Source organism: Callospermophilus lateralis, chromosome 18 (genome assembly GCF_048772815.1).
Source record: "Callospermophilus lateralis isolate mCalLat2 chromosome 18, mCalLat2.hap1, whole genome shotgun sequence".
Taxonomy (NCBI): Eukaryota; Metazoa; Chordata; class Mammalia; order Rodentia; family Sciuridae; genus Callospermophilus; species Callospermophilus lateralis.
Window position 1 is genome coordinate 11520068 of NC_135322.1, and position 16191 is coordinate 11536258.

The 16191-nt window shown below is 39.3% G+C and overlaps 1 protein-coding gene across 2 annotated transcripts; it reads right to left on the bottom strand.

Moving 5' to 3' along the window:
* Window positions 1–755: 755 nt before the first annotated feature.
* On the bottom strand, window positions 756–16139 carry Znf45 (zinc finger protein 45). 2 transcript variants are annotated; one of them, XM_077105777.1, is made up of 9 exons: window positions 16095–16139; window positions 15308–15626; window positions 12926–13003; window positions 11218–11356; window positions 11057–11129; window positions 10371–10416; window positions 6670–6796; window positions 5517–5597; window positions 756–4019 (listed from the first exon to the last, which is right to left on the bottom strand). In XM_077105777.1, the coding sequence occupies exons 6-9, from the start codon at window positions 10383–10385 to the stop codon at window positions 2221–2223; spliced, it is 2022 nt and encodes a 673-aa protein (XP_076961892.1). In that variant the 5' UTR covers window positions 10386–10416; window positions 11057–11129; window positions 11218–11356; window positions 12926–13003; window positions 15308–15626; window positions 16095–16139; the 3' UTR covers window positions 756–2220. The 2 variants fall into 2 exon arrangements, with proteins under 2 accessions (XP_076961892.1, XP_076961891.1); XM_077105776.1 differs by having other exon boundaries at window positions 12922–13003.
* Window positions 16140–16191: the final 52 nt, after the last annotated feature.

Below are 16191 nucleotides of genomic sequence, written 5' to 3' on the forward strand. Positions count from 1 at the left end.
TGGATTAGGTAGAGTACTTATATCTGGGAACAGAAAAATAATAATCCATTAAAGTCCAAAATTGAACCTTATTAAAAATTTTTAAATTTCCACTCTGAAAAATACTGTTAATCAAATTAAAACAAACACCACATACTGCGATAAAATATTTGCAAAGCACATGGCTAACAACAGATATGTATTTGGATCAGTTATACACACACACACACACACACACACACACACACACAAAGAGTTTTTTTTTTTTTTCCTTAACACACACAGTTGTTTTTTGATTTTGTTTTTTTTTTTTAAAGGGCCACGATTTCAACAGTTCACCAAAGTAAATAAGAACACCAAACAAGCACATGTAAAGACACTGAACGTAGTCCTAGGGAAACACAAATTACAACCAAAACGAGATACCACTAAAGCCTTGTGAAACACAACAGATTAAACAAAAACAAAAAACAAAAAAAAAGAAAAAGAAAAAAAGAAAACCCTAACACATCTTGGTGAGAAAGAACTGGAACTCTCATACATTGATGATGGGAATACAAAATGGACTGCCGTTTTAGAAGTTTGTCCATGTTTTGGAAAGTTAAAAATATTTTTACCATACAACCCAGCAATAATCCTAGATATTTATGAAGACAAAAGGAATCATGTTGACACACAAAACTGTATGCAAATGTTTATAGCTGCTTTCTTCATAGCTGCTGAATCTGAAAACCCAAATATTCTTCAAGTGACAAATGGATAAGCAAATGTGGTACATCCACACAACAGAGTACTACTCAGCAATAAAAGGAATGACCTGAGGCCTGGGGAAGGAGCTCAGTGGTAGAGCATTGGCCTAGCATTCATGTGGCCCTAAGTTTGATCCCGAGCACTGTCCTGCCCCACAAAAAAAGGGAATGACAGATACATGTAAGAAGATGGGCAAATCTCCCAAGCATTATGCAAAGTGCAAAAAGCCAGAATCAACAATCTACATTCTATTAGATTCCATTGGGAAAAGTGAAAGTAATAGAAAACATGTCAGTGGTTGCCAAGGACTGGCAATGGAGAGAAGGGCTGACTATACTGAACAAGGGAACTTTGAGGTACTAGAACTTTTTACTGTGGTGGTGGTTACCAGACAGTAAACATTTACCAAAGCTCAACTTTAGTGTATATAAATTATTCCTTATTTAAAAGTTTTTTAATATTATATTTCATATATCTTTTATCTAAGAAATTTTTATCATGAACAGATGCTGAATTTTGTTAAATGTTTTCTCTGAATCTAAAACACTAATCCTAAGGATCCACAAACAGAAAAGTACTGAACCAATATGATATTCAACAGAGCTAACTAATCTATAGAGTAAAAATCATAATGTATACTGGCATTGAAGGTGGGATTGACTGGGAATGGGCATAGAGAAACTTTCTGCTTAACAAAAATATTGTACACATTTGTCAAAACTCAGAAAGTGAACTGGGGTATAATTCAGTGATAGAGGACTTGCTTAGCATGGATGAGGCCCTGGGTTCCATCCCCAGCACCAAAAAACAATTTAGGAAGCCACAGATTTGAGATTTATACATGTTACTGAATTCAAACTATACCCCAATAAGGTACAATAATTCTGGCCACTGAACTGACTTATGAACCTACTAATGAGCTATACCACTCCCCAATTTGATAAATCTTCATTTATAGGATGCACAGGGTTGGAAAGATGTATGCATATATCTAATTTAAATGTCCTCTAAGCCTTGTAGAACAATTCATCTGAGGATGATTTCACAGAAACTAATTTAGAGATGAACTGGATAAAAAACTAAATATAACTGGTCTCCTTTCTACTATTTAGCTATTACTGTGAGCATACAATATACTAGGCACTGTAAATGCAGAGATTTGGCAGTCAATAAGGTCTCTACTCTCTTGGAGATTATATTCTAATTGAATGGATTTTGGCACTTCCATCTTGGTACTTTTTAGTTTATTCCAGATCAGATTCATCCTTCTTGAGCTTCTTGTCTGTGTATATCTGTTAGAGGTGAAGGTTCTGACTAAAGTCCTATGGTTCCATTCTTATGAGGCTTCTCTGTGTTTGGTCTCTCAACCACTATCAATCTCTAGCAAAAACCAGCCCTTTTATTAAGCAAATCTTTTATCTTCTATGACAGCTCTGATAATTCGACTATTTCAGCACCCATTTGAGATACTAAAATATAAAATTTTAGAGTTTATGATGAAGGGAAGTCCTTATCACCCTCATCATCAGCATGGATTCTCTGATGAATTATAAGACTTGAGCTCCAACTGAAGCCCTTCCCACACTCCTCACATGTGTATGGTTTTTCTCCAGTGTGAACTCTCTGATGGGCTTGAAGATATGAGCTCCAACTGAAGACCTTCCCACATTCCTCACATTTGTATGGCTTCTCTCCAGTGTGGACCCTCTGGTGGGCTTGAAGGTAGGATCTCTGTCGAAAACGCTTTCCACACACATCACATCGGTATGGTTTTTCTCCTGTATGGACGCCACGATGAGCCAGAAAGTTTGAGGCCCGACAGAAGCCCTTCCCACACTCTGCACATTGATATGGTTTCTCTCCGGTGTGGCACCTCTGATGGGCTTGAAGCTGAGAACCTACACTGAAGCCCTTCCCACACTCAGCACACTGATATGGTTTCTCCCCAGTGTGGACTCTCTGATGCACTTGAAGACTTGAGAACTGACTGAAAGCCTTGCCACACTTTTCACATTTATAGGGTTTCTCTCCTGTATGGATTCTACAGTGAACGTTAAGATCTGAACTCCGACTGAAGCCCTTCCCACACGTACCACATTTGTATGGCTTTTCTCCAGTGTGGCCTCTCTGATGGGCCAGAAGATTTGAGGCCTGACTGAAGCCCTTACCACACTCCTCACATTTATAGGGTTTTTCTCCTGTATGGACTCTAAAATGAATGTTAAAATCTGAGCTACGACTGAAGCCCTTACCACAAGTATCACACTGATACGGTTTCTCTCCAGTATGGCCTCTCTGATGGTCCAGAAGATTTGAGGCCCGACAGAAACCCTTCCCACACTCCTCACATTTGTATGGTTTCTCTCCAGTGTGGCTTATCTGATGGGCTTGAAGGTGTGAACCCACACTGAAGCCTTTCCCACACTCCTCACATTTGTAGGGTTTCTCCCCTGTGTGGATTCTACCGTGAATGTTAAGGTGTGAGCTATAACTAAAGCCCTTGCCACATGCATTGCATTTGTATGGTTTCTCTCCAGTGTGGATTCGCTGATGGGCCTGTAGTCGTGAACGCCAACTGAAGCCCTTCCCACACTCTTCACATTTATAAGGTTTCTTTCCAGTGTGGACTCTTTGATGGACTTGAAGATAAGAGCTCTGGCTGAAGCTCACTCCACACTCCTCACATTTATAGGGTTTCTCTCCTGGGTGGACTAGCAGAGGACCTTGGCAATATGAGCTTTTTCGGACACTCCTCCCATGCTCCTCATGCTTGTATGGATTCTCTCCAGTATGGACTCTCTGATGATGGGGAAATTGCAACTTTTGACTAAAACCCTTACACAATTCATCAGATTTGTTTGAACTCTCTCTACTGTGCACTTTCTGATGGGCTTGCAGACTGGAAAATCGACGGAAGGTATTATCACATTTTTCACATTTGTAGGGCTTGTCTCCTGCATGGGGTCTCTGGTTAACTTCAAGATGAGAATCCCAGATTGAACCTTTCTTACATGTCTCCCTTTTGTAATGTTTTTTATCAACATGGATTCTGTGGCAAACTTGAAGACGTGAATCCTTATTAAAACATTTCTTGAACACATCTTCAGAGAGTGCAACATCTTGTTTTTTCAACCAAGAGCCAGTTCCTTGAAGATTTATCATGGAATCTTGATGCCCAGTTAAGTCCCCTGTAACCTGTTGCCAGACTTGTGAGTAGAAAAGCTCATCATGGGGCAGATACTGTAACCTTACTTCTTGGAGAGTCTCTATCTCACTTAGATTCTTATTTCCTAAAAGGACAAAGAGAATTCAGAGATGAGGCATGTGAATGCTCTGTTCAGTTACATGATAAGGCCAATAGCCTAAGGTTTTATTAAGAAGGTTCTATTTTTCTTTATCATCATGCATTAGGTTATCTGTCTTATAAGAGCCCAAAAACCAAGAGACAGTCTACCATGCTCCCATTCACTACACAATAATGACACCCATTTAGAGTTTTCCTAAGTTTTATAAGTAAGCTATAAGTTAGAAATTTGATAGTCAAAGAGCAAGAATAATACTTCCTAGGAAACCTATACCAAGAAGCTGAACCTTACCAAAAAGCTTGCCTTCTTTTGCTGCAGCAGGTGTCTGGTAAAATCTTCTACATAATTTTTCTGCTTACTGCATGTACAACTGGCTCAGCCATTCAGTCTAGGGTAATTGTTATAGCAGTTGCGACAGACTAAGACACTGAATTAATGGATATTAGCATATGTTTACCTATGTCCAAAAGAACCCCAACTAGAAATAGGTTAGACACCTAACCGAATAAAGCTGTCCTAGATTGTGTTTCATCACACATTTGTACTTACCAACCTTTAAGTATCTCCATAACTCATAGAAAAAAATCCATGTAATCATTATTAACATATTAATTCATTCCACAAGTATTTATAGGAAACCTGCCCTCTGCCAGGTCAATTTTATACACTGAGGATAGACCAACAAAATAGACAAAAATTTTCCTTTCTTCTGAGGTCACATTCCAGTGGGAATACAGTGAGATAATCATGTAAACAAAAATGTGTTAATATAATAAGTGGTGATCAATGCTTAGATGTAAAATAAACAGGAAAAGGGAAGCAAAGGAAGAAGGCAAAATTAACAGAGTGGTCATGGGAGGCTTTTCTTCAGATAGGACATCTGAGAAGAGACCTGATGAAGTAAGGGAGGGGCCAAGAGGATGACAGAAGGAAACATCACTCCTTACAAAAAGCAGTCCAAGCAGCAGGTGATGAGGCACAAGCACACTCAGCCTAGCAGAGAGGCCAGTACGGATGGAACTGATTGATAAGGAGGAAAGTCACAGGTGTGTTTACAGAACAATGGGGAAACAAGGAGCAGACAGACACATGAGACATTATAAACCACTTTAGGTACCTGGATTTTACTCTAAACGAAGTAAGAAGCGTTAGAGGTTTAGAATAAGAAATGAGACATGATCTGACTAACATTCAAGAGTCAAAGGGGCTGGGATTGTGGCTCAGTGGTAGAGCACTTGCCTAGCATGTGTAAGGCACTGGGTTCAATTCTCAGCACCACATAAAAATAAATAAAGGTCCATCAACGACTCAAAAAAATTTTAAAAAAAAGAGCCAATCAAAGTGGAGAGTGGACTATAAGAGAGCACGATTTAAGGGTGAGGGCAGAATAAAGACCACTGCAGTGATCAGAGATCCAGGCACTAGCTTGGAGCCAACGCTGTGGAGGTGACAAGGACAGACGCAGAACTGCATGGTTCTCACCTGGGGAGTTATCACTCTGAGTTGTCACCTTCTTCATCCAAAGCTCTTCTCTCTCTCTCTCTGGTATGATGGACTGATGTCCTACAAAAAGACAAAAACAAAATACATCAGAAGCCAAAATTGCTAAAAATTGTCATTCTCCCTGCATCATCTTAGGACATCAAAGCTAGTGTTTATGGGCTGGGGTTGTGGCTCAGTGATAGAGTGCTCACCTAGCACGTGCAAAACCGGGGGTTCAATCCTCAGCACCACATAAAATAAATAAATAAATAAATGAAATAAAGGTATTGTGTCAGTTTACAACTAAAAAAAAAGCTAGTGTTTTCCAAACTTTCAATCATGACTCAACAGAGGAAATATATTCTATGCGAAGACCCCAAATATGAAGACATTAGTATACATTACTGGAAAAAAAAAAGTCCTCTCTCCTCTCTCCTTCTCGGTGGCCGTGTCATGACCTGCTTTCCTCACCATACTGCTAAAAATAAATAAATAAATAATAAATAAGTAAATAATTTTTTTTTAAAAAAAAAGAAATGTCTGTTTTCACTGTACCCTCCCCACTGTCTCTCATACTGCTCTTGGCAATGCGATACAGTTTTGCAGTTATGGCCACGTACAGTATTTTCTACTGTACTGTATTTCATTAAGAAACATTCATACAAGGCTGAGGTTGTGACTCAGTGGTAGAGCTCTTGCCTAGAATGTGTGAGGCACTGGGTTTGAGCACCACATGTAAATAAATAAAATAAAGGTCCATCAACAACTTAAAAAAAAAAAAATTTCATACAATTCACTAAATACCATGACCCACTAATTGGCGATGACTGTAATTTGTGTGTGTGTGTGTGTGTGTGTGTGTGTGTAGTGCTGGGGATTGAACACAGGGCCTTATGCATGTGCGGCAAGCATTCTAACAAATGAGCTATATCTCTAGCCCAGATGACTGCAATTTGAGAAAAGGTAAAAATTACAGCAATCATATTGTCAACTTATTCATTTACAAAAAACACATTACTCAGGGGAGAAAAATCAAAAAGATTTCAACTCTGTCTCATGATGAAAACTCCAAAGAAAACTCCAAAGCCCTGCAAATCTAGGGACACAGACGTGCCACAGGGAGCTAATGTTCAGCCAGAGCATCTGTCCTCACCCACTGAGACCACATTCCTGAAGTTCTCCAGCATCACATCTTGGTACAGCTTCCTCTGGGCAGAGTCCAGCAGCCTCAGCTCCTCCTCAGTGAAGACCACAGCCACGTCCTTGAATGTCACCACCTCCTAAAACATCAAACAGACTCCACCTAAATGCTGTGGCAAAAATCCACTGGAAGAAGGGTAACACTGAGAAAAGTAGAAAAGATGTGTTGCAGTTCTATATTCTAAGAGACCTGAGTCAACTTTACCATAATATATGTTAAAGATTCTTTCTTGTCATAATAAATGCTGAAAAGAACAACTTTTTTTGTAAATATTAGTCCATCTAATTATTAGAAGTGAAAATTACAATATCAATGAATATGCAACTTCAAAATTTGATGTACACTGACAGGTTTCAATTTTTCCCCTATTTTATCCTTTCCCCAAAGAATATACATATTTATGTAAATTATCATAGACAACACTGATTTTTTTTTTTTTAATCCTAGGTAATCTAGTTAGTAAAACAAAACCAACATGTTTTGGTTACTTGCACTTATTTGATGATTAATGAAATCCTATTTTCCTATATTTACTGGCCTTTTTTATTTTTTCTTTGGTACCTTGCTTATTATTATCCTTTTTCTTATATCCCATTTAGAGTTTCACCTTATGTCTCTGTTAAATTTCTGTTAAATATTTTAAACTTTTGTTTTTCAGTATATGTATGTATGTGTACATATTAGACATTTCCACCCATATTTTGCTATTATTCTTATATAGTTTTGTGTAACAGCAGTATTTCGCAACTTTAGCACAACTGATATTTTGGGCCCAACACTTCTTGGCTGTGGGGAGCTGTGCACTATAAGACGTTTAGCAGCATCCGTAGATTTTATCCACTAGCACCCTCAACTGTGACAAAACTGTTTCAAGATGTTGCCTAGGAAATAGAATTACTCATGATTAAGAATTTTTTTGATAAGAATTAAACACTGTTTTAACTTTTCATCTGAACACTGTTCATCCCCAGAGTTCTGCCTGAATGTGCAGAACTATGAATTATGTCAATAATATAGACAATGAGTCACTGAAGTGTGAACTGAGAAGGGGCAATATGATCTGTAGTATCTTCAACCCACCAGGACAACTTTGGCACCCACAAAGAAAGGCCTAAGAGTTGGGAGCTGCTATGGAAATACATACCCTTAAGCCCTGAGCAAGAGATACTGAACAATTATTGTACCCCACACTAACTTGGGCTTTACCTCCGCTCCGATAATGAGGCATGGCCCCAGGAGTAGGCATCACCTGGTGGGGTTGAGCTGCACTCACCTGTTCCTTTGTAATCCTACCCCTTGCCTCGTTTGAATGGCTTCTCCCCAATAAAACCAGGTTCCAGGCTGCTCTCTCTCTTTCTAGCCTGCCTTGCCTCCTTTGCGGGACCCGGGTCAGAGGAGCCATCACAGAACCCAAAGAAAAAGGTATTTCTCTGTCTCTGTGTGATTATTTCATGCCAGCCCAGTTCACTAGGAATGACCCTGACTGGTTTAGTTCTGTGTCCTAGCACCTAAGTTCTTTATGCAGAGAATTCTTTTCCCTTCCCCACTCTCTTATCCAAGTAAAAACCTTAGGAGACTTTCTGAATCAGTTGAATCTTCAGTCTCCAGTGTGAATTTTAGCAGTTTTCTGAAATTCTATAATCCTGATTCTTAGCAATGCTCATGAAACAAAAGCACTACTCTCAAGCTTGGTTTGAGATCTAAATGCAATAAAAGTACCTAGCAAGTCTTCTTGTATTATAGCTTTAAAAATTAAATACATTATTACTTCAATAAAATAAATTAATGTAATGGATTTTAAAAATGTAGATCAGTAAGTAAACATACCTGCAGTGTAACTCCAGCATGGGTAAAAGATATCTAGCTTTATTGTGTGATCTTTGATCGGTTAGATCATGTTACATCATGCTGTATTTTTATAGTCTATATGCAAAGTACCACATATCAAAAGTGCTTTTTCAATTTAGTGTTCCTCAAATATTAGGAAAAAAATAATAACAAAACTCCTTCAAATTCCTTTTTAGGGAAAGGCTTATTATCTAGGAAAAATGTTCTACACTGTTCCTTAACATAACTGTTAAAATTCTAAACTACTTAAATGTCCATGTACAGGGAAAAATTCTCTCTCAACTCTCCTCGCACCAGAATATACCATCTTAAGGGGATATTAATTGTTGTGGTTTGGATCTCGAATGTCCACTGAAAAGCTCATATATTAGTCAATGCAGCAATGTTCAGAGGTGAAAAGATTGGATTATGAGGAATCAGACCTCATCAGTAGATTAATCCATTTAATGAATTAATAATTTGCATGGGGTCTGGGGTTGTGGCTCAGTGGTAGAGCACTTGCCTAGCATGTGTGAGGCACTGGGTTTGATTCTCAGCTCTGTATATAAATAAATGAATAAATAAATAAATATCCATCAACACTAATATGTGTGTGTGTGTGTGTGTGTGTGTGTGTATAAAATAATAATAATAATTTGAATGGACTTCACAAGGAGGGGTGAAAATGACAAGCAGGATAGACCTGGCTGGAGGAAGCAGGTCACTAGAGCATGGTCTTGGAAATATATTTGTCCCTGGTCTCTTCCTGTCTCTCCTTCCACGTTGTCCCGAGCTGAGCAGCTTTCCTCCACCATATTTCTGCCTTGGACCAGCAGACCATGGACTGAACTTCTAAAACCATGAACCAAAATAAATCTTTCTTCCACTAAATTGTTACTGTCAGGTATTTTGTTCATTTGTTTGTTTGTTTGTTTTGGAGGGGTGCTAGGGATTAAACTCAGGGGCACTCAACCACTGAGCCACATCCCAGCCCTATTTTGTATTTCAATTCAGAGAAAGAGTCTTTCTGAGTTGCTCAGCACCTTGCTTTTGCTGAGGCTGGCTTTGAAGCTGAGATCCTCCTGTCTCAGCCTCCAGAGCTGCTGCAATTACAGACACACATCATTACACCCAGCATGTCAGGTATTTTGGTCACAGTGACAGAAAGCTAACATAATGATGAAATCATAAAAAATGCTGGGCATATAATATTCCTTATAAAAGGAATAACAGAATTTTATCTATACAGTGATTACAAATATACCATTATATTTACCTGTAAATAAATATAAAATTTTTATATCCTATATTTGAATGCATATGAAGAAAACAGCATGGGAAAATAACTGACATTTTATTTTAAAAAATAGTAGAAAATTGGGAGATTTTTACCCACTATTGATTTTTCTATGCTTTTTGATCAAATTATAAAATGAAAAAGCAATGAAAATTAAACTAAACTAAAAGGCAGTAAGCATCTGGCACCCAAGAGCTTCTCAAATGCCTACTATTATCCTTAATTCTTTTTTTTTTTTTAATTTTTTTTTTTTTTAAAGAGAGAGTGAGAGAGGGAGAGAGAGGGAGAGAGAGAGAGAGAGAGAATTTTAATATTTATTTTTTAGTTATCGGCGGACACAACATCTTTGCTTTTTATGTGGTGCTGAGGATCAAACCCGGGCCGCACGCATGCCAGGCGAGCGCGCTACCGCTTGAGCCACATCCCCAGCCCTATCCTTAATTCTTGCTCAGAAAAAGAATCTAGATGTATGTAATCTCTCAGAAATGAAAACGACAATTTAAAATGTGGAAAAGTAAGCCCAACTCACCTTGAACTTGGTCATTGTGTCCTCCTCCTTCTGGGGAACACTGAGTCTTAGGAAGGCATAACGTGAGAATGAGGAAAAAAAAAGCCAAAAGGTTGTTGCTTTCAAATGAAAACCACCTCGAATTTCTGGAGTATTTGTTATTCTCTTAGTCTGTCATGCTTAACTTGATGCCTCTGAAATAATATTTAAAATTTCCTAAATGACTGGGGTTTGGGGGATGTAAAATATATAATGTAAAATTTACCACTTCTAAGTGTACAATTTAGTAAGTGCATTGACAATGTTGTGCAACCACCCACACTGTTCATCTCCAGAACTTCTGTACCACCTCAAACTGAAATTCTGAACCCACTGAGCAATAACTCCTACTCCCAAGCCACTGGTGACTACCTCCTCTGTGTCTATGAGTCTGACTCTATGGATGACTGGGTTATGAAATCTACCTTGTTAACAAGGTAGGGTCTTAAAAAGACTTTATCATGGAGATAAGGAACTTTAACAAAAACCTGTGTCTCTCTAAGTTTTATTTAACTATAAATTTGATAATCAATGTCAATGAAATTAACAAGCTAATTATCATCATAATCATAAAAACAATAATGGTTAACATTAAATAAACACTAAGTAGATATTAGAGGCCTTGTGAAGCACTTGGCACATGTCTCATTTAGGTCCCTTACACATACCTGTGAAGAAGCTACTGTTACGATAGTTAGGTGACCTTTGTCCAACCACCTACACATTGGTGCCCATCTTCAGCTATAAAAAGAAGAAAAACAGAATATTAGTCATAGGATTCTTGTGGGGAATAAATGAATAAATTCATGTAGTACCCTTGGCAAAGTACCTGGCATTTCAGCAAGTTTTCAAGAAATCATGATGACATTCTTATACCCATTGACAGGTGAGGTCAAGAGGCAGGAGTGGTCCTTGAATCCAGCTCTCACACCAGAGCCAGTGTTGTAAATCTTGGTTCTCTTTTGCTTCTAAAGACAAAAATAAGCAGATGGAAGTCTAAGTCTGACAGAGAGAGAAATGACAGCCTGAGAAGTATGGATAAAAGACAGACACGGAAACAGAGAGGACTCCGAAGTCAAAGGATCTGCTTGAGGGAGATGAGAACTAAGCTATGAAAGGGACAGGCTCTAACCAGCCCATCAGTATTTGAATACTGACCTCTCCACTTGCCAGTACTTTGTGCCTTTGCATCTAATCTAAAAATTGGTATTAATAATAATACCAAATTCATAGAAAGGTCAAAGTGACTAAGTATACATAAAGCTTTTGGAAGTGTCTGGAAGCTTAAACCTTCAATATATATTCCCCAGGGACCAACATGACTGTTTTATGTGAAAGAGTCAAAATGTTCCTTCTTTGGTGCTATGGGTTGAATGAATGTGGCCCCTGAAAATTCATATGTTAAAACCCTAATGTGATGTACTGGGCCTCTGGGAGAAAATTAAATCATGAGGGTGGAAACTCCCCAATGGGATTAGTGTCCTTACAAGAAGAAAAATTGAGGGCTGGGGTTGTGGCTCAATGGTAGAAAACTTGCCTAGCATGTGTGAGGCACTGGGTTCAATAAATACAATAAATAAAATAAAGGCCCACTGACAACTAATTTTTTTTTTTTAAAAAGGAGAAGAAAAAGTGAGCTAGTCCCTCAACCCCAAGTATGAACAATATGAGGCTACTAGAAGATGGCACCTGCAAACCAAAGAACATAGCCTCACCAGACATCAGGTTTGCCAACACCTTGATCCTGAACTTTCCAGCCTCCAGAACTATGAGAAATAAATGTATGTTGTTAAGCCACCTGGTGTGTGGTGTGTTATAGGAGTCGAAACTGACAAAGACACTCAGGTAACTATAGCTGCACACAGCTTGGTAAGTAAAATGTAGGCTGGATTCCAGATACTACTCAAACTTTTGACCGAGGCCCCTGCACAATGAACAAGGTATCAAGTACATACAGTGGCTCTAATACAAGTTCTCCTTATAGATCTCAGGATATGGTTCTGATTCTGAAGAAGGTAGAAATAGAGAGGAAAATATCCAGCTTAAGAGATCAATATTAGTTAATTGTTAATATATTGCTTCTAAGTTAATTATTAGATAGGTAGAGGAACCTACAATGAATTTCTTCCCAACTGTGGAGAAAATCCCCATTCAAAATTTTGATTTGCTTTGTTCTAATTCCATATCTGTCCAGCAATTTCTGCTTGGTAAGAATGTTTTGCCCTCTCCAATTCCCTCTGGGGGAAAAGAAATAATTAGTAAATCAACCATCTCTCTTGTGATTAACAGTTATTGTTTTATATTCCAAGTATCTAAAACAACTCCAAGAAAGTAACTGTTCAGTAAAACTGACTGAAAGAATGAATAAACCCACCACCAGACAGGCACAGGCACATGGCAAGACTAGATTAGTTGGTCTAGATCTCTTTTTGAGTTGCAAAGGAGAGCAGGAAGATTCCTTTTGTGTCATGATCCACACTGGAGCACCCTATTTCCAGTTGCCTGATGGGACAGCTACATGAATCACACTTACTCACTGATAACTCCTCTCTGCCAACCTTTTGTTGAACATTCTGAGAATATGATGAGGTCCATGAATCAGAGGTCCCTATAGCCTAACAGGACAGAGAAAAGAAACTAAGGGTTACACACCTCAACGCAGCAAAGAAATTCACCAACTTCCCTTTCCTAACTACAACTCTTTCTCACATTAATAATATTCTCCAAGTTGCCAAGAGCAAGAACCTAAGAGCTGCCGTTAACATCTGTTATAGGCTCATTTGTGTTCCTTCCAAACTGATATGGAAGTCCTAACTCTCAGCACCTCAGAACGTAACTATTTGGAGATACTGCCTTTACAGAAGTAATTACATTAATACACAGAGGGGCGGTAGAGGAGTTCTGGCACGTGGAGGAGGAAAGTCTCAGAAAAAGCCAAAACTCCTGACATCTTGACCTTAAACTTCTTGCCTCCAGAACTGTGAGAAAAATCAATCTCAGTTATTTAAGCTACTTAATCTGTGGCACTCTCTCATTAGAGCCCTAGCAAATGAATATAATCTCCTGTCCCTGTTCTTCACATAAAAACGTTTATATATATATATATATATACATACACACACACACACACACACACACACACATATACATATCATACATATACCTTCTACTTATTCAATGTCTGAGTTCACTTTAAAATACCCAAGGGGAAAAAAAGGTGGCAGGTGAAGGGGAGAAGCATCAAGATTGGGAAAGACTGAAGTTACATAGGAGCTATTTATGCTTTGGGTATATCTGGAAATTTCCAAAGTGAAAAACTGAAAAGATGAGGTGGTAACACACACCTCCAATTCCAACTACTCAGGAGACTCAAGAGAGCGGGACATAGTGACTTAGGCCTGTAATCCCACCAACTTGGGAGACTGAGGCAGAAGGATAGCTAGATCAAGGCCAGTCTCAGAAACTTAGGTCCTGAGCAACTCGGCAACAACCTATAGCTCAATAAAATATAAAAAAGGCTTAGTACATGAACCCAGGGTTAAGCATCCTGGGTTCAATCCCCAGTACCAAAAAAAAAGAGAGAGAGAGAGAGGCTTAGACAGGAAGGATTGTGAGTTCATGGCTAATATGGCCAACATGATGAAATACTGTCCCCGTCCCCACCCCCCAAAAAGATACCTAAGCGCTAAGGAAGTGAAAACTCACTATGAATATTTTATAGACAATAGCTGTTTAAAAACTGCTAGTAGAAATGCATTAAAAAGTTAATAAAGGGGCTGGGGATGTGGCTCAAGCGGTAGCGCGCTCGCCTGGCATGCGGGCGGCCCGGGTTTGATCCTCAGCACCACATACAAACAAAGATGTTGTGTCCGCCAAAAACTGAAAAATAAATATTGAAATTCTCTCTTTAAAAAAAAAAGTTAATAAATCTATATTCTGGTAGGACAAGTAATTCTTAATGTTTTTCTTAACATTTCTGAACTTTTGGAATTCTCTACAAAGAGCATGCATTTTTTTCTTAAACATTTATTTTTTAGTAGGTGGACACAATACCTTTATTTTATTTTTTCTGTGGTGCTGAGGATCAAACCCAGTGCCTCACGCATGCTAGGTGAGCGCTCTTTCCTCTGCCCAAGAGCATGCATCTTTATGATCAGAACTATACATATTGTTTAAAATAAAGTTAATGATAATGCTTTAAATTTTTATAGAGGAGGCCAAACCCATTAACCTTGCTTTCAAAATCCTATATAATAAAATTCCAACCTCCCTCTCCAACTTACTCCCAAATAACTCCCTTGCATCTAGTTTCTTATGGCTGAATATTTATATGGATTGTCTTTTTTTTAAGTTCCTAATTCAAAATTGTATGTCTTAGGATATCCAAATATATAAAGAACACAAGTCCTAGACAGAAACTCCATTGTTCTTACTAGCACTGTAACAAAGAATAAGTAACTTAGGCTCTTTGTTGTATTTTTTGTTTATTTGTTTGGGTACCTGGGATTGAACTCAGGGCACTCAACCACTGAGCCACATCCCCAGTCCTCTTTTTTTTTTTTGTATTTTAATTAGAGATACAGTGTCACAAGTTGCTTAGCACCCAGCTGTTGCTGAGGCTGGCTTTGAATTCCCAATCCTCCTGCCTCAGACTTGGAGCAACTAGGATTACAGGCCCCCCAGCAATTTAAGCTCTTTGTATCTATACCTACTCTTCTTCTGTGAAATAATACTAATAACAATACCTACATCATAGGGCCTTTGTAAAGGTTAAATGAGTTAATTTCATCAGCAAGCCCTTAGAACACTACTTGGCACTCAATATTTCCTATTATGGCCATTACTCATGGCACATTTTTCCAATTATTGAATAATAATTTAACTTTTCTAGCAGAAACATTTGTTAATGAACGAAATACCTTCTTCCACTCTGAACAGAACACGAAGATGAATCCTAGATTCTGCACAGTGAGGCTCTGCTGCCAGGAGCCTGGGATTCACTCCTCCTCTCTGCAGTCTTTCAGAAGACAGGGCAGGGGAAGGGAAGAAGGCTGGGGGATACCATGATCTTATTTGTGGAACTGGAAAATCCACACAGGATCTCACCAAACTCCATCTGTGAGCGATGCACGCTTTCTTCAAAAAAACAGGTCAGAAGTAGTCCAGGGGCTGAGGATGTAGCAGTAGTCCAGGAGCGGCCTTCTTTACGCTAGGAAGAGCGAGTGGTACTGCAAAGACCTTGCAAGGAAACGAACAGTGTTTTGGTTACTATAGTGGTCCTACCAGTAACGCCAACACCCGGCCACACGCCTACACTGTCCTGCACATTTAACTTGTACTCTCAGACTGAAAACAGATGTTTAAGACAGGTACTTGGGATATTCCCTTTTACACGTGAGGAAACTAATGCTCTGAAAGATTCCTACCGAACCTTATGCTGCTGGGGAAGGAGAGGGAAGGCGGGTCGGGTAGCAGAGCCCAGAGCTCAAAGGCTGCGCTCCAGGTCCGCCTCCAGCCCGGGGACTCGCGAACCCACCGACAGCAAAGGTCCCAGCGAACCGAAGACGGCGCCGCCCCTGCCCCTCCACCCCGCCCTCCGCCGCTACTCGCGGCTTCTCTTTTCGGTGACCCAGGTGCAGATCTCGCTGACCCTACCATCAGATCAGAAAGGTTACAGGAGACCGCGGGGTCTCCAAATCCACTCACCGCCCTGAGGGCTACTACACAGGCCGCGATCGCTACCCCGCGACGGAAGTGCGCGGGTGGCTCCGAGCTCCGGAACTACACTTCCCAAGATCCCTCG

What these genes read in the sequence shown, in the direction of transcription:
- Znf45 (XM_077105777.1), bottom strand. An exon ending in CAGGAATGTGGTCTCAGTGG is followed by an intron (nt 5,598 to 6,669) that starts GTGAGGACAGAT and finishes GTCTTTTTGTAG; the next exon opens with GACATCAGTCCATCATACCA. An exon ending in TCAGAGTGATAACTCCCCAG is followed by an intron (nt 4,020 to 5,516) that starts GTGAGAACCATG and finishes TTGTCCTTTTAG; the next exon opens with GAAATAAGAATCTAAGTGAG.